The sequence below is a fragment of the Sparus aurata genome, chromosome 7, assembly GCF_900880675.1.
Source record: "Sparus aurata chromosome 7, fSpaAur1.1, whole genome shotgun sequence".
Classification (NCBI taxonomy): domain Eukaryota; kingdom Metazoa; phylum Chordata; class Actinopteri; order Spariformes; family Sparidae; genus Sparus; species Sparus aurata.
In genome coordinates, this window is record NC_044193.1 from 33,355,782 (window position 1) to 33,380,474 (window position 24,693).

The 24,693-nt window shown below is 37.1% G+C and overlaps 1 protein-coding gene across 1 annotated transcript in view; it reads right to left on the reverse strand.

Annotated features, from left to right (window-relative positions):
- The window catches only part of LOC115584553 (forkhead box protein P1-like), a 29,485-nt gene extending 10,818 nt beyond the window's left edge, over window positions 1-18,667 (reverse strand). The window contains exons 1-6 of the mRNA XM_030422044.1: window positions 18,656-18,667; window positions 18,299-18,340; window positions 4,334-4,424; window positions 3,838-3,967; window positions 820-912; window positions 303-390 (exon numbers count right to left, since the gene is read on the reverse strand). Coding sequence (XP_030277904.1) covers window positions 303-390; window positions 820-912; window positions 3,838-3,967; window positions 4,334-4,412 — 390 coding nt within the window. The 5' untranslated portion in view covers window positions 4,413-4,424; window positions 18,299-18,340; window positions 18,656-18,667. The remainder of the gene's footprint in view (window positions 1-302; window positions 391-819; window positions 913-3,837; window positions 3,968-4,333; window positions 4,425-18,298; window positions 18,341-18,655) is intronic.
- Window positions 18,668-24,693: the final 6,026 nt, after the last annotated feature.

Below are 24,693 nucleotides of genomic sequence, written 5' to 3' on the forward strand. Positions count from 1 at the left end.
GGCAAAAGTTGAGCCATGCTCAACGTGGGCACCCCCTCCGTATCAGCACACCAGCCACATTCAGATGTATGAGAGGGCTGAGCTTTTAATCAGACCGAAAATCAGCCTAAACACAGGCTTCAGTGGCTCAGCCCATTTGGACTTGGCTTAGGGACTGCAGGGTGTTCAATTTAGGCCCCTCTTGAACCAGTCCACTGTCAAGGTGCCCTTGATCCCACCGACAACCACTTGGGTTGCTACATTGCATCCTGACATTTCTCCTTGCATACATCTGTCTGTGAGTGTGTAAAATGAGTTCCCACCTGAGTCTCCATGCACTGAACAATGTCTTTCTGAACTTTCCACTGAGCAATGCTTCTGTCACCATGACTGTGTTCAGAATGGAGATGCCTAAGAGACAAAATATGACAATTGATTACATCAAAGCTGCTGAACAGCACTGAGTCAGGGCCTGCCATGTTGGGGAGGAAGAAGAGGGTGGAAGTAGACAAATGAGAAATACAAGAGGGTCCATCAGTAGATCTGTCCAGACTGAAATGATTATTATAAATCAGATGTAAAATCATTATTATGTGTGTGTGTTATTACAACTTGGCTCAGAGGGTTGCAACAAGAAGGGAGAACACACAAAGGTAAACATTTTCGGAAAAGAAAGACCAAATCTAAAACAAATGTATATCAACACAACCAAGCTAAAACCCTGCTGGTTGGGAGCTACCACTTTGCAACTTTCACATTGTATATATATAGGAAGGTGAAAAAATGTCATGGCACTTCAATAATGAGTCAATTGATGTAATAACTTAGGAGTTTACTTACTTCAAGAAACTGGGGAAATCTTCAGACAGTGCATCACAGCCAGGCCAGCGGCAGAGGCCACTCACAAACAGAGCACTGGTCCTTTCAGAGAGTCTTAAGGGATAGAAATGTCTCAGGATCAGTATCAATATCTTTGTTAAGTCACTAAAAGTACTTTCAGACTTGGAATGTGGTACCAGAGAAGACATTTGGAGAAAGAGCCGAGCCAAAGGTTGAAAAATAATTTTATGTCAGAGAGCCTCTTATATCATAGCTTCCATGCATTTCACCCTCTGCAGAAAGAAATAGTGCAATTGTTGTGGAAGTTGACTGTTGAGAATTAGCAGTTGTATTCTGAAAAAGTAACTGATAAAAACTTTGCACAGACTTGTTTGGTGATTTATCAACCAAATTCATAAACTAAAAGGCCATGGCACTGGAAAATGGTGCGTTGTCTGTGACTACAGCTGAAGAATCTCCTCGTCCTCTTCTTGTATTCAGCTGCGGAGGAGCTTATCTCTCTATCTGTGTTCAACCACCACACCAATTGTAAAGCATTAGGTCATAAGTGAAACATTAAATTCTTTATATAACTAGCCCAAAATTGTCTCCACCACAGGGTGTCTTGGCTAAACTAAAGAATTTCTAGCATTGGTTGTTAAAAAAAAAAAAAAAAAAACCTAGGTAAAAATTTTCCTCATAAGCAACCTCTTGCCATGAGAATAGTAAGGAGCTTATTTAATTCAGTGTACTTAGTTGTCTGCATTAGTATGTATTTTTGTATCATCGTCATCATGTATCACAATCAGACTCCATGTGTCTTCCTACTCCATGTGTTCTCCTACATTGGACCTATTTGATGGACATATTCTTTCCTAGAACTTAGTAATTACTTTGGTTAGTACAGTGTAACTGAAGTACACTGTACTTAATCACATCACAGAGGTGGCAGAGCAGACAATTATCCTTTTTGTGATTGCCTGTGATAATTTTAGAAAGCATGAGAAAACAATGTTCTACTGTGAGGAAGAAAATACACATTTGGAGCCCTTTGACCTTCAGACCTAAATGGTGATTCATATTTGCGTAACACCAGTTAATCAACGGACATCTAGACCTGGTTTGATCACGATGTTAAATGCGTGCCCCAATACCTCCTCCCACCCCCTGCTGTTCACACTCTCCAAAGAGCAGACCCCCTCCCTTTGCATGCCTTTTGTTTACCTATTGTTAGAACCTGCCATTCCTTGTTCTTTGTTCTTACTGTATAAAATGCCACTGTTTCATTTGCTCTGGGTCCACTCACCGGCTCAGATTCGCTCCGTGCCTGTCAGTCTACCAGTTTACCGGTATTCTTTGAATAAACACATCACCACAGTAAACTACTCAAAAGGCCTTGAATGATTTGTTCAACAACTGCCAATAGGGGTGCCAGAAAACAGAAGTGCCCAAATGGATAATTTTGCATGACACTGACAATTGACCAAATTCCGAGTCTGTGACTCAACTGAGTACAGTTCTAGCCTTGGTTATTGTTGGCTGGTTGTAGTTGTTGTTGTTGGTTTACGCCGTTGCCCTGGGTATACCTGGGGCTTTGACTAGTAGTTGGAACAATCATTGCAATCCTACAAGGTTCTTATGCAATGGAAATATACTTTACATACAAACCTAAGAAACAACTTATTAATAAGAGGTAAACTAGTTCACTGCTAGTGAGATTCAAAGTCAGACACTTTGCATTGACAGACAGTAACTATAATCTGATGGTTTAATAACAAGCAATCTCATTGTCCCCAAATCAAATTGTTTTTCATTTTTTTTATTTCTAACTTAAAGGTGTGTGGAGCCACCTGATGCCAATGCCACTCGTTTTAGATACAGGCAATGGCCTGTTTAAGGCAGTGAACAGACAGTTTCAGTGTAACTACTTGATTAGCTCTGTAGGCATCTGTATATCACACATTAATTGACACCCTGCAGCCAACCAAAATTGACTATTCACCCAGACCATTGTATAACCAAAGCTCAGGAACACAGATGGAAGTTGGAATATAGATTGACTCGTATATCGAGAACAACATACAGAGACCCCTAGATACTTGAACTGCTTCATTTGGGGAAATGACAGTATGCCACTTTCCTGAGTACAGTCACTGGCACTTATCACCGCCATAGTGCCACAGAACCACCTCAGTCCTGAGGTCACCAAACTGGACACTCGTGTCTCAGATGACGCTGCCATTTTTTTTTGCATCCTTATGTAGCTCCATTCAAGATGTTTACACACAGCTTAGACATACAAAGCACAACCATGGTGGGCCCAGTGCCCACTGAGGCTGCATCCTCCAGACTTGCAGACTGAACCCTGGCAGACTTCAGTCGTATGTACTATGACATGTTCACTTTCATCACATCAAGTCTGCGAGAGTGCAAGGCTGTATGAGCCACTGACGGACAGGCCTAAAGACTACATTAATAAATGCATTTTGACTGTGTCTACAGCCTGTACTACTATATAGTGGAATTTTATTTCTAGCCTACATGATTCAAGTAGTGTTTTGATAAAGTACTTGTTTTACATATTCATAATATTTCAACAAATAATAATAAGAACAATTGATTTTGTGTTGTAACGAATTGTTGGCAATTAAGTCAGTGAAGTCCAGTGAAGTCTTTACCAGAAACAGACTCTCTGGCAGTCTGCAGAAAGTCTGCTTAATTAGAAATGACTGAATGCTTTCACAATACAAGATATCCCAGAACACAAGGTCACAAGCCTTTCTCAAGTCCACGATAGACATGTAGACTGGATGAGATGGAAAGACACTAATGACCCCTCCAGACGGTCATTTTTTCCATGACCACAATGGAATCTGCATTTGTTTAACCTTGCCAACTGAGGGAACCTTTATTACAGTATGCATATATATTATTGTTTTTAAAAGCAGCATGTTTTTAAACTATCAATTAGACAGCAAAACATCTCGCCATCTTTGATGTAGTCCTTTGCATATTTTTGTGCAAATATAAGAAAGTCACCCTTCATGAAGCCTGGTGGAGCTCTGCAATGGACTGTCTCTCCTCAAGGGGAAGAAGTAGCGATGGCTTTGCCTGGGAGAGGAGCCCATGTGTGGTGAAGAGGACTGGGGAAGATGGCCTGCATCCACCTCTTCCTTGCAAATGGAAATGGCTGCATTATTTTCTGGATGCACTAGGGGAAGAAAGCATTGATGTAGGCCTTTGATCGCTTGCAAATACATGCAACAAAATATACTGTCACAGTGGATACTCACAGAAAATAGAAATAATATCAAGCAGCAGTGCGGAAATGACTGTGTCTCCAAAGAACAGTTGCATACTTTATATTAAAAGGTTTAGCTTGTAAAATACTGCCAGAATTCAAAGGTTGCGCAACACACCAGTGTAAACTGACATGAAAAACTAGGAGAGCGTGTGAAGAATAGAATACTAAAAATGTAAACACATATAAAATGATTGTATGGTGATGTAGAGCTAAAGATACTGAAGTGTGTACCATGTTGTCGTATGGAAGCAGTTTGGGCAACTTGCCGCAGCACTGACGGCCTCTGCTGCTTCTGCCTGATGCCTTCCATGTTGCTCCAACTCTGACAAGAAAAAACACCAATGTTAACCACAGCATGGAGATCTTTTGATAAAGTCAAACATAAAATTTGCTCGTTGGGCATCATTCAATAATATTTTTTGTATTTGTATCCTTAACGTCTTTTACTGTTTTCTGTGCGAGTGTTGATTGATAACTCAAGAAGGGAGTCTGAAACATGATTCATGTCACTTACCATCTACATGAAGATAAGCCTGCATTTTTGTGGCTGTGTAATATAAGTTAGTGTAAGTAAGTAAGTAGCTAGTTCTTGAAAGCTGTAGCTACAGAGCTGATGTGGGATGTTAAGGTTGAGGATTTAAAAACCTTAGTGTCATTTAATATACATTAGATCGTATGAATTTAATGTGTACATCTAAATGTTGTTTTGGTGTGTTGGAACAGACCCTTGCTAGCATTGTTTCTTATTGTAAGTCAGTCTGTCATTCATCTTCTTAGAATCTTTCAAGACCAGTGTGTTTCTCCATTACATCAGCCAACGGGGGCTGTACTCACTTTGACTCCATGTGGAAGCCGGGAGTGGCAGGGATTTGCATTTCTGCCACAACTGGGCTACCTGCTTGAAGGTGTGTCTTAAACCACCTGTTCATCCTGATCCCTGCAGTTCTATAGAAGTGTCACTGCTGACAACGTGGCCCACTTATTCAGTTACAAACATGTTTAACTTCCTATAAATTCTTCACAATAAACCCCCCCCTATCATTTAGTCATTTAAAAGCTTTTATTATGAAGCAGCATCACCGAAAATGTGTTTTCACTAACCATAACAATACATGACACCCAGAACAGCTGAAAGCACATAGGATGAAACAGTAGATTTTTTATAGTACAAACAAACTTCAGTTAGAAGCTACAAAAGAACAGAGCTGAACACACTCTGACTTGTAGAAAACATCTTTCTCCCAGGTTTCCTGCACAAACACAAGCTGAGTATCAATTTGCAACACACACTTGTTTGAGCAGAGACAGGTTCTTGTTACGGGTTGGCCTCAGTTGCGAGATGTCACCTCAGCCCGTAGTTCTACAAACACTTAAAACTGTCTGTCACGTTTCATACAGGCTAAATAACAACAACATAAAATAAACAGTTTAAAAATCAAGGAATAAATATAATTATCAAGGCAATGAAAAAACACACTCACAAAAGCAGGGACATGCGGGTAACGTTGCTTCACACACCCTTCAAGAACAATACATTACATGGAGAAAAATACTGTAAATTTGTTAATCATTTTTAGGCTAACTTAAGTTTCTTACAGATATTTATCTTACAGGGATATAAAACAGCTGTACCTCTTTTAGGCTGTCGGTACCTTTTAGCATTACAATGCCCTGTCAGTACTAGGCACTGCTTCTCCACACGAGGAGACATGACGGCTACAGCATCTACAGCAGGTAATACACTGACTAGGGATAAGGACCTCATACAGTTCAACCACATATCAAAAGACCCCAACCATCACTTTGAATTATACAAACCAACTACTGATTTGAGAGCCTAAATTAAACTCTGTATATGATTTTTTAATTTATTTTTATATTAAAAAAGTATTAAATAGTTCTATATTCCAACAGTAGTAAAGTATTTGTCGGTAATCCATGTCTCTCCTCCCCATGCACATGCAGCAAAAGAGAAAAGAGATGTTCTGGTATACCTGCCCACTTTATTTAATCAGGACAGAGAACTCCATAAAGAGGCGGTCTTATTTGCTTGTGCATGAGCAGAGTGCATGATCCTCCTGTTTGCTGCTGTGTCTTGCCATGCTGCAGCAGTTTTATGTGTGACGTAGAGAGGAGGGAGGGGACTTACTACAAAACAGACAGGAAGGCTAAAACAGCGAGAGTGATTACAGCAACTTTAAGTAAGTTGAGAGCACAAATCAATCATTTGTGGACACAATTTATTGATGAATTACTTATTATAATATTGAACATGGATAAACAAATCCATATTTACAAATTATGATTTATTTATTATTGTATTTTTTGTGTATGATTTACCTTTTGTTATGTCAATATAAGACAACACAACCATGTTAAGTTCACTTTACTGCTCCTATTTATATGTCGCTGTAGGTGTGCAGATATGCAAAATAAGTTAGAACATGACATCAATGCTGTGGCATTATCTGAAAAGAATGCACGCACTCCAGTCAATCAGCATCCAGCTTTCAACCAAGTAGTTCAAAACATTTCCTGTACCAGACTTTCTGACTGAGAGGCTGGGTTCACAGGTGCACACACACACACACAACACACACACACACACACACACACACACACACACACACACACACACACACACACAATGATAGCTTCACCACAACAGTCTCTAGAATGAGGGGGAGATGAAGCTGCTCTACTTTTGTGCAACATGATGATATGTCACCTGCAAAAACTGGCAATTGTGCTGTCGAAGATGTCTGGATGGAGGACTGCTTCATTACATAATACTCAGCTTTATCAGCTGCACACAGCTGTCAAACACTGCAGAGATGCATCAATTATGCTCCACAATTTGAGAATGAGGCACCCTCAAATTTTTAGTCTAAAACTGTGTGGTCCTTCATAAGCAAAGGCCGTGCTCAGCTCAACTTAATGTTAGTCACATTTGATTCCAATGACATCAATAATTATGATGGAATAAAAGTACCGATGCATTCATAGAAACCTCTATAACAACTCCAATATGTACAGTATGTTGCAAACATACTGTACAAACACAACTGTGACTCAATGACTCCAAGTCCCAATGGAAACGTTGTATTCAGCTGCATGTTGCTGAAAGGAAAGCTATTTGGAATGCATTCTTTTGAAAGAAGAAGTTTTCACATCCTTTACTTCAGTAATAGTAGCAATACCACACAGTGAAATCTACATTTTCATGTTAAAGACCTGCATTTAACGTTTCACTATTAATTCATATATATATATATATATATATATATATATATATATATATATATATATATATATATATATATATATATATATATACTATTATATCAAGTATTACATATAATACTAATCAGGCCCAATCTCAACACACTCTTGATAGAGGAGTAGGGTGAAGAGTTGGGCCTACATGGCCCTCCAAACTGCAATTTTTCAGAGGCACACTTCAAACCGTGTTATGACATTTCTCTATCATTCTGATGTCTTATGGCCCTTGTCTTTATAACAAGGATATAAGAAACAAAATTAGTGGGCTGATTTCTCTGTAGCTAACTAGTCAGCCAGCTAACATTATATTTTTATCGCTGATTTGTGCATGAAAGTCCTGAAATTTGACATTTCAGTGTTGTGCTCCTCCTTCAATAGAAAGTTATCTGAAATCCAGCAGTAAAGTTGCTTAACCTACGTATTGCTCCTCTAGTATCACTGCAGACTAGCAGGGTAGGAGCACTGGTTGCTAATGTTAGCCTTTAAAGCCCCGCTAGCTAATGAAGCAGCATTCTTTTCTGTTTGATGACTTGGTTGATAACATCACATTGTGAATGTATTGTGAGAATCTATGACTTTTGGTCTCCATCAGATAAATGAAAAGTGGCACTGTGATAATACCTGGATTGTCACGGCAGCACAAGAGAAATCTCCATACTGACGGCATCAACAATAACCAGTTCAAGATGGCGCCGCGTGAGTGGCAGACTGTTACAGCAGCTCTCGCTCACTTTTGAGCTTTTTCCTCTTTTTACCTGTAATATTCTGTCGCTGCTGTGACAAACAAATCTCCCCGTCTGTGGGACATTAAAAGATTTCTGATTCTGATTCTGATTACATATGAGGGTCTTCAAAGGTTCTCCCAACTGTGTGTGATGATACGAATGCATGTGGCATTTATGTATTTAATTGTCTGTGTAACAGTTTATGTATTTACCTATGAAATGTTTGCAACTAACAATCAGTTGGATTTGAAAGAAAATTGATTCATATGTGCATAAGCTTAGGTACTGTTATGCTTTCAGACAGTCTGAGCAAATACATTGGTCTGAAATACAAGTTTAATATAACTGGACACCATTGATATGACATTAATTGAAGTAAAAAGTAACTGTGAGTTAATATTCCTCGTTCCCCGTCCAGTCAAACATGTAGTATGAAAACCAATCCTGGTCCAATATTTAGCAAACATGAGTGTGGTCTGAACTTAACAGTGAAGTAGGAGACATCTTGTGTCCAGCAGTTAAACTTGTGAAATGAAAAATATTTGCATAATCATTCAGGAATTTCTGATGAGGGAGAAGAAGCTGGTGCCATTACAAGGATTTTAATCTTGATAAAAGAAAAACAAGTTCGACACATTATTATTATTAATAGTATGAATTATCTTAATCTTTAATTTTGCACCTTTAATAAAATTCATTACATCCTGCATGAAGTTAGACATGAAATCATCCTGTGTCATGCATCTGTTAATCATTACATATCTGTTTGGTACAACTCTGTTTGGTACAAATTGAATTCAATTACTATTACTATACTATACTATACTATACTTTACTATATGCTATATACTAACCCCTAACCCTAACCCTTAGAATGGTCAAGTTAACCTAATCCTAATCCTGGAAGTTTATGTCAAATTATCCTAAAAAGCCTACTGTATCCCTGTCTAACCCAAAATAAATTCAAAAAGTCAAGTAAAGTCAAAGCTGTTGTTAAAGCAGTGCTTCATTTTGATGATGAAAAATAAACAAAATCAATGTGATACAGCAGACAGAAATGTTTGTGTTGTCTTGGCTTCAGTGGCACTTGAGGAGCTACTCAACTCAAAAATGTTGGTGCAGATTTTGCAATCATCATACATTTTCAGAAAACTGCCCAGAGTATGCATAAAGTATTCTCCAAATTGAAGTAAGAGATGAAACAGCATACAAAACTTAATACTTCAGTGTGGCGCTGCTGTCAGTGCTGCGGAGACACACTGCATGTTTGGGGCACCTGGTTATTTGTGGCAAGCTAGCACCAGATACTCTGAAATTCTTCCCATGTACGGAAAACTGTGCAGCTGAAACACACTACATACACAATTTGATACCATCGTTAGTACTAATAGTACGTTAGTATGTGATTAGGAGCACATGTGAAATTACCTATAGCTCCATTACGTCATAAGAGAGCTGTGTTGAGGGATCAGGCGTGAAATTTTCCTCTTTTTTTGCCACTTTCTCCCCATTCAATCATGAAATACTGTGTTTTGGAGTAAATATTTTCCTGAAATTTGGGAGTTTGATAAACTACTGAAACACCCAGACACTTTGTAGTTTGTTAGCTTGCTTGTTCGTTTGTTGATTTATAGCTCCCTGATGTGATTTTATCTTGAAATGGTTTGCATGAATAAAATCACGAGAATCTAGGCTTTCTAATGATGTATGGCATGACTTTATATCTGAATTGATGTGTTAGTCTAGTCACTTAGTGGTGCTAGTACTGTTGGGCAGACTTGCAGGAAGACTATGTTAGCATTGAGATAGGTAGCCTAGATCAATGTCTAATAACTTCAGCAAGATGACAAATCACTTTATCACTTTATAAACCATTTATTTCAGCACTGTAAAGGTTTATGAACTCTAGTCAAAACTTCATAACATTGATAACATTGAAATGAACATTAACTAAAGTTTTACTGTTTACTGTTTCTTACCTTTTATTAATTCTATTCTATTCTATTATAAAGAACTTCCATTTTAATCATTCTCACTGTGAGTGACAGTCCTAGTATGTAACTAGCCTCTGGATTATTTCAAATTTTCAAGACAACATATTGACTCTCATTTTTCATTCTTCATCTGGTGTCATATTTTAGGCATGCAGCCATGATGATTTATTTTGTTACAGAGCCTCAAATGAAAGCTTATGACATAACACATCAGTCTAACAAGCTAGTAATATTGATTGCCATCATGTAAATAACACTATGTAAAGTGTTAGAGTAGGCTCTTTCCTTTCAGCTATCTCACTATAACATCAGAGATCTCTTTCAGGCTGGATGAAAGCACCTATACATAAACCGCCGAGACAGTATGTTCCATGCAAATGCACTCACAGAAACAGAAACAGGAATTCAGTAGAATGTGAGAGCGCTCAAAATGTTTGTGGCTTCTCACTGTCATCTCTCTTTCTGGCTTTCCTTCTCAGCGTTAACTCCGCCAGAAGAAACCCATCAAAGTCTCTCTGTCTGTTTTGTCGAAGGTAGGAGAGCTTTAGTCACGACACTACGAACTCAAAGTGACTGATGTAATGGTTGATATTTTGTTGGTTTACTGTGAGTCACCATCTATCTATTGGTATAAATGGCTTTCAAGTATTTCCTGTTCGGATTTTGTCCTCAGCCACATTACAGTGCGGAAAGTTGCAGATGCCTCATACTGGTACTACTATCAATATGCAGGTTTATTACTCAGCCTACTCCCATATCTCAAATCACACTTCCTAATCACACTGCTACTTGAGTAAATTCAGATCAAACATCTGAAAACAAGAGTTTCCTACACATTTATTTGCTGTCAGCTCAGTGAAGAAAATTCTGAAAAACCACATTGAAGTGAGAAGAATTCAATATTAAATCTTATTTATCGTGATCAGTGTTGGACAAGTTAATTTTAAAATGTAATATATATTACTAATTACAATCATTTTAAAGTAATATATTAAGTAACAACATTACTGTCTGCATAGAGTAATATATTACTAATTACACTATTTTTAGTAAGTTCAAAATATCTTTTTAAATAAAGGAGTGTCCTTGGACATAGGGATGAGCAAGCAGACAAAGGAACAAAGTCTGATATATTATGAGATAGGAATAAATATTTTAATTGTAGGCTCAGTCATATGAAACACAACAGATCTATACCTTCTATAATGTAGCCTACAATGACATGATGAGACAGAAAACTCTTTTTCTATGTCTTCTTATTTTAGTCCACAGAACGAGGAATTCGTGGACAAATATGATTAAAGAATGTAAATTCAAGCTTGGAGGATTAGGCTTCATTATTAGGCTCATTTCAGTCACAAAGAGACTGAACAAAGAACTATCGGTATCTGTTCGGAAATACTTCATATTAAACACACGGAGCATATATTAATATGGTCATGTTGGTGTGGATGGGTTCGTAAAAACAACAATAACCGGTTCACTGCGGTCAGTAAGGTGGATTGTGAGATAACTGTAGTAATATATTACTGAAATATCATAAGTTACGTGTTATATTACTCCGTGACGGTGAAAAGAAATGTATTACTGTGACGCATTAACTCTATCACTGATTGTAGCACTACGATCTTGATGTACACAAACATGCACATTAAGATTTAGAATGGAGCTTGATCTAAATTGATTTGAATAATCTCTCTATAAAAGCAAGGAATCTGTGTGTGTGTGTGTGTGTGTGTGTGTGTGTGTGTGTGTGTGTGTGTGTGTGTTCCTCAAATATCTCTGCAGATCAGGATCAGACTGACCTGAGAGTTTCAACATGGCTGCTGCTTGGTTCAAGGGTGTGCGATGTCGGATTTGTTTGGACTGCAATGATACTGTTAATAAATTATTTCATAAATGCTTTACAAATTCCGCGAGCGTTGTCCATCGGAGCCACCACAGTCACATGCGCACCAGAGCCAATCACTGCAGAGCTCAAGCCCACGACATACCTTAAGAAACAAGCAGATTTATACCTGCAGCGGCGCGAGCTGGACCGGGATTTTGCCGGCGGTTCGGTCCTGTTCTGTTCTGTGCATCTAAACTGACTGTTGTGGATTAATGAGACTGAACTAGTCCGGACCGAGTCTTTTCGGGTCTGAGGAGATCCGGAGCGTATAGTTAGTGTGTTATGTAGTGTTTGGTGTTGTGTATTTAGTGTGTAGTGGAGTCGGTTTTTTGTTTAATGAGTCAGAACAATGAGGAGATGCTGAATGTGGAGCAGGCAGTGCAGCTCTTCATTCAGCTGGAAGGAGCTCAGGCAGACCTGAGCATTGCCTGCATTTAAATGTAAATAGTTACATATAACTTTGTAAATTTTTTAAATGTATGCACATATTTAGCAAACAACAATTTATATTTGCATTATAAGTAATAAAAAATGGTTTGTTAAACATATTTGCGGTTTTCACAGTAAAAAAATCTAACTTTTTCTACTCGGATTTTATGTTTTTTTGTGATTTTAGGTCCATTGTGTTAATACAGTATGTCAAAATAAAAAAATAACTGTACAGTCACACATGTGAGGTTGTGCTGAAAATAATGACACCAGGTAAATAGTTTTTAAGGTGAAATATAATGGCAAAATCAAAAATAGTCAAAAACAGCCAATTATACCCTGGAATATCGGATTTCACAACAAACCTAAATATCCCTGACGTCCCACCTTCAAACACAGCCTCATTTGGACATCCATGAAGAAGCTACTTAACCTCCCACTTTTCTATAGGAATACATATTTCCTACAGGCACTGCACTAGTAATGATAATAATAATAATAATGATAATAATAATAATGATAATAATAATAATAACAATAATAACAATAATAATAATAATAATAATAATGTGCAATTCAGTAGATGAAAGTGAATGAGCAATACATGCTTTATAACTAAATTATATTGAATTAAAATGTATTTATCAAAATTAACAAATGTCCCCTTTTGAAAATTTGAAAAAAAAAATCAACTTAATGATTTCCTTATTGTGGTCTAACAGGTTTCAATAGAGTTTCATCTGCAGATAAACATATTTCAAATAACAGGAAGAAAAGGAAGTTGGCCTACACGGAATGTTATTATCATACACCTTTAGTTTTATCTAAAGAGATCATCAGATATCCTGATGTCCTCACACGAGCATTAGATAATTTCTATGTGACAGTCTTCATACCTTTAGAGAGACATGAATGCCTCGACAACATGAGTGGTTATCTGCAGAAAATGAGATTTATGTTGTGCTCTTGAGGTAATATTAGCATCATTTGATTCTCCTTTACTGTTTGAGTTCCCCAGTAGAAGAAGACAAAAAGTTTGAATTACGTGAGCCAATATGAAACTTTAAAAATAAATATATATTTTCTGTTTACAAGGCAGAGATTTATGGTAGTATTCAGGGGCTTGCAACCTACTGTTTTAGTGAATAAAAAAAGTGAATAATTTTGTTCCCAGGAGATTAAATGAGCTGGAAAACAAACTCAGCACAAAATTGCAATAATATATGTAATAATGTAATAAATAGGGTTAGGGGTTGGGGTTAGACTCACCCACATTTCCTTTGATATCGATATAGCTATTTGATATCTATTTCCATTTTCAAGATATTGAACTTCACAAAAAGTGGGGTTCAGCAGGAAAATTAACTTAACTCATTAACAAGTAGTTCAATCATCATAAATCTATGGTAAGCAGTCGTGGTGAAAAGTTTACATTCGCTTGTAAAGAACATGTGTATCATGGCCGTCTTCAGTTCCAATGATTTCTACAGCTCTTATGTTTCTGTGATGGAATGAGTGCAACACAAACTACTTTGTCACGAAGACATTCATGAAGTTTGGTTCAGTAATGAATTCTTTATAGGATATATGATCAATTCTGGTGATTACAGAATGTTGTGTGAATCAAATGTTCTTTGTAGCATGGCCACTTCACTTCTTCTGAGTGATGCTGAATGATAACAGCTGGTGACTTTTCTGGGCCCATTTTAATAGGACCTGTTTGATACAGCCATTAGAGCTCATTGTTCATTTGAACGAGTCAGGATAGTCACTTGGAGCCATTTCAAAGCAGTTACAGATCCCAAGATCAATTGTACCAAACAACTGTTCGTAAGTATAAAGTGCATGGCACAGTTGTGTCACTGCCACCATCAGAAAACACAAACTATCACCTGCTGCTGGGAGAAAACTGTTCAGGATGTCAAGAGTCAACCAAAAACCACCAAAAAGCAGGTCTGCAGTGAATTAGAAGCTGGAAGACAGCTGTCAGTGTCCACACTCAAGTGTGTTTCACATCAACATGAGCTGAGAGGCTGCCGTACAAAAAAGAAGTTCTTGATCCAGACGCAACACCTTAAAGCTCGACTGAAGTTTACGGCTGATCACATGGACAAAGAAAAAACCTTGTGGAGGAAAACTCTGTGGTCAGAGGAAACAAACACTGAGTTGTCTGACCACAATGAGCAGCAGTATGTTTGGAGGAGAGGAGGTGAGGCCTTTAACTCCAAGAACACCAAAGCTACTGTCATGTTAGCCCCTTTCAAGGCAGAAATCTTGCACCGATATTCCACCTCTATTAGAAAGGGACAGTTTTGTTATCCCTCTGATCTGTCAGCAGAGGTAGTAACAGAGCTGCACAGAGGTGCAATGATGTTTTTGTGTAAGGATAAGCCGGCAGTGCAGGACAGGGGTGTGATGTTTTGATGGTGTTCACAGTCTGACAATTAAACAGATCCTTCACTCATCAAGTAAAAGACCGAACAACAGTAATCAGGTAAAATGAGTACTTATATGTGGAAAAGTCGCTGTTCTACTGTTTGTCCTACCAACTTTTGATCAATCTTCTGCCTGAAAAAGAGTGTCTGTCCCCAGCAGCAGAGCCAGGCAGTTCCTGCAATTTTCTGACGATGATTACACAACGTGATCTAGAGCAAAAAACTTCAACTCACAATGCCTTCATTGCCTTCCACTATTGTGTTGTTGTAGTTACTGTCTTCACCAACTTGTATAGAAAAAACAATTATGAGCAAAAAATGTATCTTTTTGTCATTTTCCACAAGGCATAGTGGGTCAGGATCTCAATCCCAACACTTCATAACAACATCCATATGAATATAAACAGTCGACAGATACACTTTTAGATTTACAGGTGAATACCACATGTATCCCAACGTTATAATGTATACCATCACGTTTGGATGTGCAATGCTGGCATGCTGTATGAAATGACACACTCTATCCTTGCACTGCTTGGTTTAGTGTGAACAAACAAGGTGGTGTAAAAGCCCTGTTTCAGAAACTCTATGAAAAGGGCTAGTGAAAATGTTATTAATAGTGTAACCAAGTCTGTGAAATGGAAGCACATCAATATATGACTTTCTTAGCAAATTATATGGTCTAGCAATAGAGAGCATCCTTGAAACCTCACAAACTGACATGGTTCATGCACGGCCCAGACCAGCAAGGCTCTGTAGTAATGAATAATAAAAGTTTGTCATCTTAGTTCAGACTATGTAGCTTCATATTGGTGCTGCGGCTGCAGCTAGGTATACTTAAAAGTTATTAAAATTCACCCTGAGAGGAACATATTCATTACAGTCTATCAAATAGTTGTTGAAATATTTCAATCAGGACCGAAGTGGTGGACCAGCAGAATGACAATATGATCAGTAAGGCAGTCATGTGGATTCATGCAGTTAGTGTGATGATTTTTTTTTATATATCATTTTAGCCATTCAGAAGATAGTATATATACTCTAAATCCAATATGACATCAAACTGACATTATATAACTTCATATATATCATATGTTTTAGACTGAATTTGCGTGAGGCATGATTGCAGTTTGGTGAAACATATCGGACTTTTGAAGACTTTTTTGAAAGCCTATGTTCTACCAGATTTACAGTATTCCAATTGTGTCCCCTAAATGTTAGTGAAGGCCTACATGTACGGAATTAGAAGAACACAGACTCGTCTTGCAGTGCTCTTAATACTTTTATATTTGCCAGTTTATCTTCCCTTTTCATCTAGTTGCCATTCAGCTTGTGGTTTCACATGAGAGAAGTGAATAATACTGAACTTGTAATAGAACACACTAACAAAGGAAAACAGCAAAAAAGTCTCATTTTCACTTGTTGTTTAGGAAATTCTTGAAGTGTTCTGTTAGAGGTTTTCACCAATATAGCAGAGCTAGATGGTTGAATGTCACAGTGTTGATAGATTTCTCTTCATCTCTGCAGCCCCATTTCCTGATCTCTGCACAGAATACAGCTGCAGGGTTTAGAAAAGCTTCCTGAGGTGATAAACAGTATGCACAGGAATACCCACTTCTGTGCTTGGCTCTTATTCCAATAAACAGCTGTGCCAAGTGCCATCACTGCATCTGTCCAACAAGCTCTGCAGTAACAGATTTCTTTATCTACGTGACACATCCTGATCAAAGCTTCTCTGCTCTTGATTTTAGGGAGCAAGTTAATAAATGATGACATGTGTGTGTGTGTGTGTGTGTGTGTGTGTGTGTGTGCGCGCACTTTAAGTATGAAAGGTGTGCTTACTTTTGCATTCTTCTTTACAAAGATAGCACCTTGCAATTGATATTCAGTTAGCAAAGTAAAAAATACATTTACACATGCATTTTTTAAGTCGACAACCAGAAAGGAAAAGAGAAACAAAAACCATATCCACTGTCAATAGCCAGCTGCGCTGCACCAACAACACTGCTGTTGGCTGTGAATAATGAGGTATACATGACCAAAAGGGGCACTGTGCTCAAGGTCAGTCTCAATGAGGCATTCCACTTGTTTTACTGATACCGCAAACTACAGTGCATCAGCAAATATATTGAAGTGTCCCCAAACTCAGCTGAAGGAAATATCATCTTCAGGCTGGCACCATACTTACAGTATTGTTGATAAGCGCGGCTAAACCTGTCTTTGTGCTGGATACACATGAAACGAGTTAACTCAACAGGTTTGTAATATAAAATGTAGGCTTTTAAAGAGTTAAATGTATGTTGAGCACCTACGACAAGCATGTCTTATCATTCACTTTCAGTTGTACACATGCTTTGACTATGATGGAAGCAAACTTTTGTGGAAAATATTACTAAGGTTTATTTTTCATATGAATGTTAAAGCTGATATAGACAGTAAAAAATAATCAGTACAAAGTCCATTTGCTATCTTCATATTTCAGCTTTTCTGATCCCAAAATAAAAGTAGATCTACCTGTGACACCTCATTACCAGTTGAGACCAGATTAATCAAACAGTGTGTTTTTCATTATTTCATTATCAATAATTAGGATGCATTATCCAGTAATTAACAAGAAAAAATCAGGTCATAATAAAACACACATCATTTTCTTCTCCCTTTTCCTCTCAGCACCAGGTTCAGAATTATTGCTTAAAATCTGAGCCAGCAGAGAGAAATTAGTCTTATATTCTTATATTTGACGGTGCTGCTACTACAACAGTCACATGTGATGTTGTTAATGTGAAATATGTTTTATGTCTCTAAACATATTAAAAATAAACATCCTCAGATTTATAAGATATGATATTATTTGATCTTCACAGAAAGAAGAAACTTATATAGGAATATTAATATGAGTATATTTTTGAATAAACCCAGCCAAAATAAATCCCACATGTCACTGTTAACTACATTCACTACGATAGACAGCTTTTCACATATTTGACAAGTCAAAAAGTATTATGCAGATGAATCAAGTGCATCTTAAATTTCCCCGAACCAAGCAAGGCCAATATCATGACATTTGAGAAGTGCTATATGTGATCACTTCGGGGGAATGTGTGAAAGGAATGCATCAAGTTTCGCAAAAATCTTGCTTTTGAAATGTTCAGCTAGTCCTTTAATGATCAGAATCTTAACTGTAATCAAAAAGAAGATTTTGATTCCGTCCACCAAACATGACCTGTTGTGTTTTTACTCTGAAAGCTTCTATGCGCTTTGCTAATATAATCATGATTTGATATATTTGGACATGACTCAACTGCACACAGACCACATTCACAAGGCATGACCATTACCACTCTCCCAGCGCACAAACTACAATCCTTTCTGTCTTCTTGTTTCAATATTCTTTTTCCTTTTCTGAACTTTCGGTGTAAAACATTATGATATGTGCCTACCGTGTCTCCTCTGTGCAGAACCTCCTGCTTGCCTCCGTCTTCCTTTGACATGAATCAGAGGGGGAGTTATTCCACAGGAAATATGGTTTTGGTTATAATATGGTTGGCAACTAGTACAGTAGTAGTAGTAATAGTAGTAGTAGTAGTGCTTTAAGTAAAAGTAAATCTTCTATCTTCTTCTAGTTATCTATCTATCTAAAAGAAATACAAACTTAAGAAGAAAAGGAGCTAAGTTAACTAAAAGACGTAGTTAGAACTAAATATTAAACTTAATCATTTTACTAACTTGTCTAAAAATTGTTCCCAATACTTGGTGTTAGTATTGACACAAGGTTGAGGGTTTACAGTAACACTCACCTGACGACAGTCTCAGAGGAAGCGAGCGCATTAAAGCTGTGAGATATCTCAGTATTTATACCCATAGAGGGGACTGGAAAGTCACAGCCCATGTCAGCAAATCAAAACACAACAACAAACTACATTGAACATTTTGACACTTTCCAAACACTGCTCTGACAAGCCCAGAAATATGTTTGTTGGAAAATAAGCTGTTTTATACCTGAGCAAAAATAAAGACAGGTCGACAAGTCAGTGCAGCCCAGGAAAATAACAACTTTTTCCACTTTAGCACACATTTAACTTACTTCAGTCCAAATCTTCTTTCATCAGCAACAATGTCGAGAACTCAGTACGCAGGTTGATTCTTTGTGATGTTATTAGGCCTGTGTACCTGCATCAGGGATACAGAAAACTTACATTCTAGATCTTTGATATTTCAACTCAAGTGTTTCACACTGTCGATGTTGCTCTAACAGATCAAACTGGATACCTTTGAAGCATGAAAATGACAGAAAAATGTATTCAATAAAATGTAGTTGCCTGCTAATTTTCAAGGAACAAAGATGTGCTTCCCTTGATTTGAATTAACAAATTGTGATCAATTAATATTCATGTTCATCTTTTTTCATGCCTGTCAGATATCAGTCACAGTCTCATGTTGATTTGTATGAATCTGTATATGACTGGAACAGGTGAATTCCTTTGCAAAATTCACAAATATATTTCTGAGCTTACTTCTAGTTACTACTGTGCTTTACGTTGAATTTAAATTTCTTCTTCGACTGTCATCAGCTCCCCAGTACAGTATAGGTGAATGAGAACAGGTGCTCAAACCCCCAGGTCATTTAAACAGTATTTCTTTTTCAATCCACAGTTTTAATTTGGAATAGGTTTCACTTCACAAGAACACAGGGCTCGATTTACTAAAGCACTTTCAGATTAGAAAGGACAAGGTAAAGATTTCGTGTTAATATATAACTCAGTCAGTAATACAAGTAGTACTTGAGTAAAAGTCTTTGAGCAAAAGTAAATGACATATTTTCAAATGTAAAATATAAGGTAATGAGTGTAAGGCTGCTGTAACAGCCTGGCTGATAATCAAATCTTTTTTTTTTTTTTAAATGTTTATTTGAGATGGACATAGCAATTACATTGGACAAACCATATGCATTGTTTAAGTGTTTTAGCACAAGTGCTAATTCACAACACTTGTCCATAGACAACATTTTTGTAGCACATTTTTTAATCAATTTATTTTGTTCGCATTTGGATTAAAAGAAAACCACTGAAAATGACAATCATTATACAACTATTAAACTACTTGGCTTTCATGCAGCATGCAATCTGCAAATAAATATAGGGAGTAAAAAGTACAATATTTTCCTCCAAATGTAGTCCTATAATTATAAGTACATCAAAATTGTACTTGAGCACAGTGCTTAAACATGTCCTGTAGTGTGTCACTGACTTTTTTTATATTTAACCAAGACCACCATCTTTCCCTAAACTCAACTCAATACATTTCTGTTAAACTGAACGCTGATCAGCAGATTATTTACATGGTGCTATTTTTAAAGTGTAACATAATCAAATAAACCCTAAAATATGTACAAAAAGAATCTGGAGAGGTGAGAAAATTAGATTTGAAATCTTTCTGCTCCAAGTTTTAGTTTAACCATATAGATACACCATAGACAGATCAACTTACACCAAACATTTAGGTTCACATCAAATAAGAGAAGAACTTCAGGTGTTGCAGCAGCAACAATGAGAGAAAATAAGTTCAGATAAATAGAGAAAGTAAATAATAAATAATTAGAAGTAAATGGGCACATGGACATACTACGCTCAACCACTACCATACAGATGTGAGGTACTGTCTCAAGTAAAGTCATTTCATCCTCAGCACTCCATTTTAAAAATAAAGTTTGTTTTTTTAATCAAGAATTATTCATTCAGCCTTTTCTCATTTTTTTCTGTTTTGTTAGAAGCATAAAGGGACAACTTGCAATGTGTTATTCAAAGCTGTTCTATGGAATGATAAATAAATGAATGATGTATGATGTTTTCTACTGAAATACTTCATGTATACTGAAAACATAGGGTCTGACATTCCATTAAGAAATGTTTTACAAATGCTTCTTAAGGACATGGTTGATCTGTTCTCAAAGTTTCCTTTTTGCCAACAGTCCGCATGATTTTTGCCTTATTTAGTTTGTCTATTTGTTGGTGTGAGATCTATAAAGTATCTTATTTCCTGTAAATTCTGGTGTAAACTGTACCATTAAACCAACCTTTCACTGCTATATTACCTCTCATAGCATAACACTAACGATGGCTCTGTGCTATTCAAATGCTACAGTAAGCCATGGCAGTGTCAACTACACCAGCAGCCTGAATGGAATTCAGCCATTGCCTATTTGATTTTTTATACCTGTGGTGAATGACTTCCATATAAAGGTCTTTTCCTGTGTTTTCATCTTGAAATGTGTCTCCTGAAAGTTAATTAAGTGTACTTTAAATTAATGCTGGCATTTTCTTCTTGGTAGAAGTTTACTTTCTATTAGTTTCAAGCTTAATGTGAGGTTATTTTTCCATCTAAAGGGACTGTAGTATATGTGTTTTTCATCCAGACAGATGACAGAAATAGTAGGGCTTATTAACTCAATTTAAAATGTTTGGGTGTTTAACTTCTTTGGCTTTTGATGAAGTCTCAAACACGCAGTAAGTGATGCGGGTGTGTGGTGGAAACAGTGCATCATTTTTGTGCTTACAGCTGACGCTGCAGCTCAGATTGACACAAACTATGTGAATTTATCTTAATGTATCAGTGATGTTCTTTGGTGAATATCAACAGAGTGAAAAAAGCTGTGATGACAGTGCTTTTGATCCCACAAGCATGCCTGAGCACATGATGATGATAATGATGATGAGGTGAGAATTCTGTTTTGATTCTTGCTGACAAGGTTGAGAGAATTGCATGTGTGGTCTACTGTAAATGATGTTGCAGTGGGTGTGATTCAGAGAGAAAATCATATTGTCAATATGCCAATGATTCACTCCTTCCCCTCGCAAAGGTGCTGGATGTGAGGGCTTACTCAGCGGATTCAGTCCAAAGTGAAGGTGACAGTTTGAATTCTCCCAGTGCTGATGACAATTTATAGTGAAAGTCCTGAAGGCATAATTTCAAAGAAATCAGGCTTTTACTCAGCTTACTCATTATATGAGTTTGTTCTTAGTTTAAATGTGGTCAAAAGCTGTAGAGATCCGGTTTTACTTGAACGAGTATTTGCTCAGTACATATATATTCTTTCACCACATTCTCACTGAAGGTTAAATTTGTAAGAAAGTTGATTTTTGAGTCTCATTCCCAACTTGTCAAATACTGACGCTTTGTTATTGTAAGTCAGATTATCAAGAAACCCTGAGGCAATGAACATATCAATTCAGAAATTGTGAGACAACAGTAAATCATGCCAACATGAATGTTATAATGTTCACTGTATCCACATGACTCTTCTTAAACTCAAGTCATATCTAGCAGTCTGCCTAACATTTTTTTAGACATCTATGCAGACTCTAAAGCTTTTACTGAACACTGACCAGCAAAAAAAGTTCTTACATCTTCCTATCATCTATAGACACAGTGACACTGATATTGAAATGTTTCAGTCTTATCTCTTAAACAGTCTTCGAATTTGGAAAGCTGTCCAACAAGTGGCACAGAAACAATCACAGCAAGATAAAATGGGTTTGTTATGTTGGAATAAAGCACGTTTTTACTCTTAAGGGCAAAAAAACTCTGGTGCCACTGAAACCTTAAAACAAACTGACGCAATAGCACTATCATTCCAGGCGATAGATATCATACTCATCACTGTGGCGTATATAGGTGAAAGCAGCAACTAGAAGAGAGCTGCACACTATACTGTACCTGTTATATCTGCCTCAGTGTCATCACATTTCTTCTCAAATGTAAACCCATTGTTGATCAGAGCAGATCCCTGACTGGCCATGTCTTGATTCCCTACCAGTACACTCTGAACCTGGACAGACCGGCATCAAATGAGACCTCTTTGCATCATATAAAGTGAATCACTTACAAAGGACATTAGAACTTGAAAGACTCTGGAATATTTTTAGAGACATGTGTGATCGCTTAAGTGTACTTGCATGTGACTGGCTGTGTGTTGTGTATCTTATTTCTCGTGCTGTAGTCTGCTCTCTCTTGTAAAAGACACCTTGATGTCAATGAGAATACCTGATTTAATAAAGGTTCTAATAAAGATGTGATTCAAGTAAATTGCTTCAAAACCTGTCTTAACATCTGGGGTAAGTTTACCCAAAAATGAAAAACTTTTTTTTTTTAAAGGAAAAAGAAAAGCTCAATACAGCTCAGTGTAATCCAAGTCTCCAGAACCCCAAATATCTGGTTGCTACTTCAGTTGTCTAGGAGAATGCTGCGACACTGTTTTGCTGTGAAGCTCCAGAAATGTTTTGTGTGCTACAAAACCTCACCTGACTTTTATCAGCATGGGGATGAGTTAATGACTTTAGTTAGTCAATTATCCAGTCCAGTGGTTCTCTAACTGCATTAGATTTCAGACTGTGAATGTATGTGCCATCTGTGTGCCATGCATTCGAGATTTCTATGTATCAACGATAGATTTCACTTCACCAGTAGTGATATTTTAGTAACAACACTACCTTTAAAATGAACAACACTGTGCATTTCTATGTTACTTGAAAGCATTTTTTTTGAGCAAGGAACTTTTTTTGGAATACCAGTTTTGAATCTTTCTGTAAAAGTATTTTTTTCTCAGCTTAATACTTTCAATAATACATTTTTGTTCGAAATTATTTCCTGGAGTCAGAATGATTGTTCTGTGTAAACCCGACATCTCAGTCATTTACAGTATCAACATACATTTCTGAAGCGGAAGCATTAACAGCAGTAAGCAGGGGGGAAGCCCAGTAACGTGCTGTGTGACATTCGAACAGGTGTGAACAGCTCATTCTGAGGTTCTTTTTTCTGTTGTCAAAGGTCATCTCACCAAACAGAATGCCACTGAGGCGGAACACAAGACTCAGAAATCTCTATTTCCTTTAGAAATGTTCACCACAATTATTAACCTTATTAGGTAACCTGTGTTGTCAGGACTTTTTCACATGGCCGCTGCTCTTTTTTCATGCACCTGTTTTAGTTCGGTATTTGACATGTTTTGCAAGTATTAAATGTCGAGTCAAGCCAATTTTATTTATACAGCTCCAATTCACAACAAAAGAATCTCTACTATTGTAGATAATCCGATGGAGGTGTGTTTTCCCTAAGGACTTCATAGATATATTTTTAATGCCATTATTTGTTCATGCATTATTTTACAATTGCTTTGACTTCCATTGGTCCATTGTTGAAAATAATATTTTAATTCACTTACCTTACATTATGTACATGCAGAATTTATGTACAGAATGCAGGCCTATTGTAACTGAACTTGCATAAGTCACATATTTATTTTAATGCAAACCAGTAGCTTTAGCGCCTAAACCTAACCAAACTATAAGCATTCGACAAAGGTTTGGTACGCCTGAAACTAGTGTACTGCAATGGTCATGTAGTTTTGGGAACAGTGACACATGTTTTGGGTGTCACTGGTAATCAACCTATTCAGTTTTTGATATGTATGAGAATGTGTTCATCACTGAAGCAATGTCACATTTGTCGTTCAAACATTGCAGAGCAGGATTACAATAGTATTGCCAATTGCTTTTTTTATTCTTCCATTACATGACACAGTACATGAAATCATAACTTCACACATGCATTTAGTTAGTAGTGATAAACATTGAAAATAAGAAAACAATGCAGACAGTCAATGATTTGTATACACATCATGCCAACTGAAATATTCCCTCTTCCATTCAATCAAATAAAACTTGGATATAAGTTGACAGTGATGTTTGTAAAGATTGAGATGAGCTTGGTGTGTCTGTGATGTGATGGAAAGTTCAAAGATTTTACCAGCTTACATTCACATAACTGCTACCTCCTCTGC